This window comes from Penaeus monodon, chromosome 22 (assembly GCF_015228065.2).
Source record: "Penaeus monodon isolate SGIC_2016 chromosome 22, NSTDA_Pmon_1, whole genome shotgun sequence".
Taxonomy (NCBI): Eukaryota; Metazoa; Arthropoda; class Malacostraca; order Decapoda; family Penaeidae; genus Penaeus; species Penaeus monodon.
Genome location: NC_051407.1, coordinates 19,916,955 through 19,918,070, shown reverse-complemented (window position 1 = coordinate 19,918,070; position 1,116 = coordinate 19,916,955). Strand labels below are relative to the sequence as shown.

Below are 1,116 nucleotides of genomic sequence, written 5' to 3'. Positions count from 1 at the left end.
GTGATTCCAGTTGAAATCAGGAGAGATGCGGATTCAGCAGCTGACCTCACTCTTGCATGAGTCTGAGGCAGAAAATGCCAAGCTGTCCCAACTGGCAGATGCACTCAAGGAAGAAATCCGAAGATCAGCACGTAATGAGAGCCGAGAAAAGCACATGGAAAATATGGAATATGCCAAGAATGTGATATTGAAGGTAAAAACAAAACACATTAACCTGTTTATATTTTTACAATTTGTAACTTGTTCACTTTTCTTGAATTCTGCTTTTGAAGTAACATGAGATTTTATTTCAATGTGATTTTGCAGTCATGAACTTGGTGACTGAGATCATGATAATAGATCATGATAATAGATTAACTTTGATAGTAATTGTTTAACATTAAAGAATTAATTTGGAAGGAATGAGGTTTCAGTGTTAAATATTTGTATTAGTTACTGTATAGCACATAATAATAGATAGATAGGAAACTAACAAATTAATTGATTTTAAGTAAGAAAATTTACAAAGATACATGTAATACTGACAAACATTTTCACAGTTTTTGATGTTGAGGAACAACGAGGAAAAGAAACACCTTGTGCCTGTTCTGAAGACAGTTTTGCAGTTGTCGCCACAGGAAGTGTCGCAGCTTGAGCAAATGGCAGTCGGTGAATATTACATTTATGTTTGCAGAGTTGTTTTATGATTTTAGAATGATTTCTTTGGATGTGATTAAAGTGTGTGAATTATAAGGTGGGGTTATGTGGGGTATCATTAAGCCATTCTGGTCTTATTGTTTTAGGTAAATTGGGTTTGATTTTGGAATATTAGTGTGGCATGTATATGTAAGTTTTTCTCTGAAGCTCTTTGACAACAGTAATATGAGAATGAGTGTAGCATTTCATAAGAAACAGGATATAATCTCCCTTTTTTTCTTCATTTTTGAAGGGCATTGGCAAACAGCTCCTTTGTTATGTACTGAGATTTATTTAAGTAAGACCATCCAGTGTCAACATGATTAGTTGAATTTCAAATAAAGGAATCCATGGGTTAAAGCTACATCAATTGTAACTATTTCTGCTCTGAGACTTCACTCACATCTTTCTGTGGCATACATGTGTATTGGTGGCAAGAAC

The 1,116-nt window shown here is 34.3% G+C and overlaps 1 protein-coding gene across 1 annotated transcript in view; it reads left to right on the top strand.

Moving 5' to 3' along the window:
- LOC119586975 (GRIP and coiled-coil domain-containing protein 2-like) overlaps positions 1-1,116 on the top strand; it is a gene marked incomplete at its 5' end in the record, with an annotated part of 25,570 nt that overhangs the window by 19,717 nt on the left and 4,737 nt on the right. Inside the window, 2 exon segments of the mRNA XM_037935713.1 lie at positions 11-193; positions 540-648. Of these exon segments, the coding sequence (XP_037791641.1) occupies positions 11-193; positions 540-648 (292 nt within the window).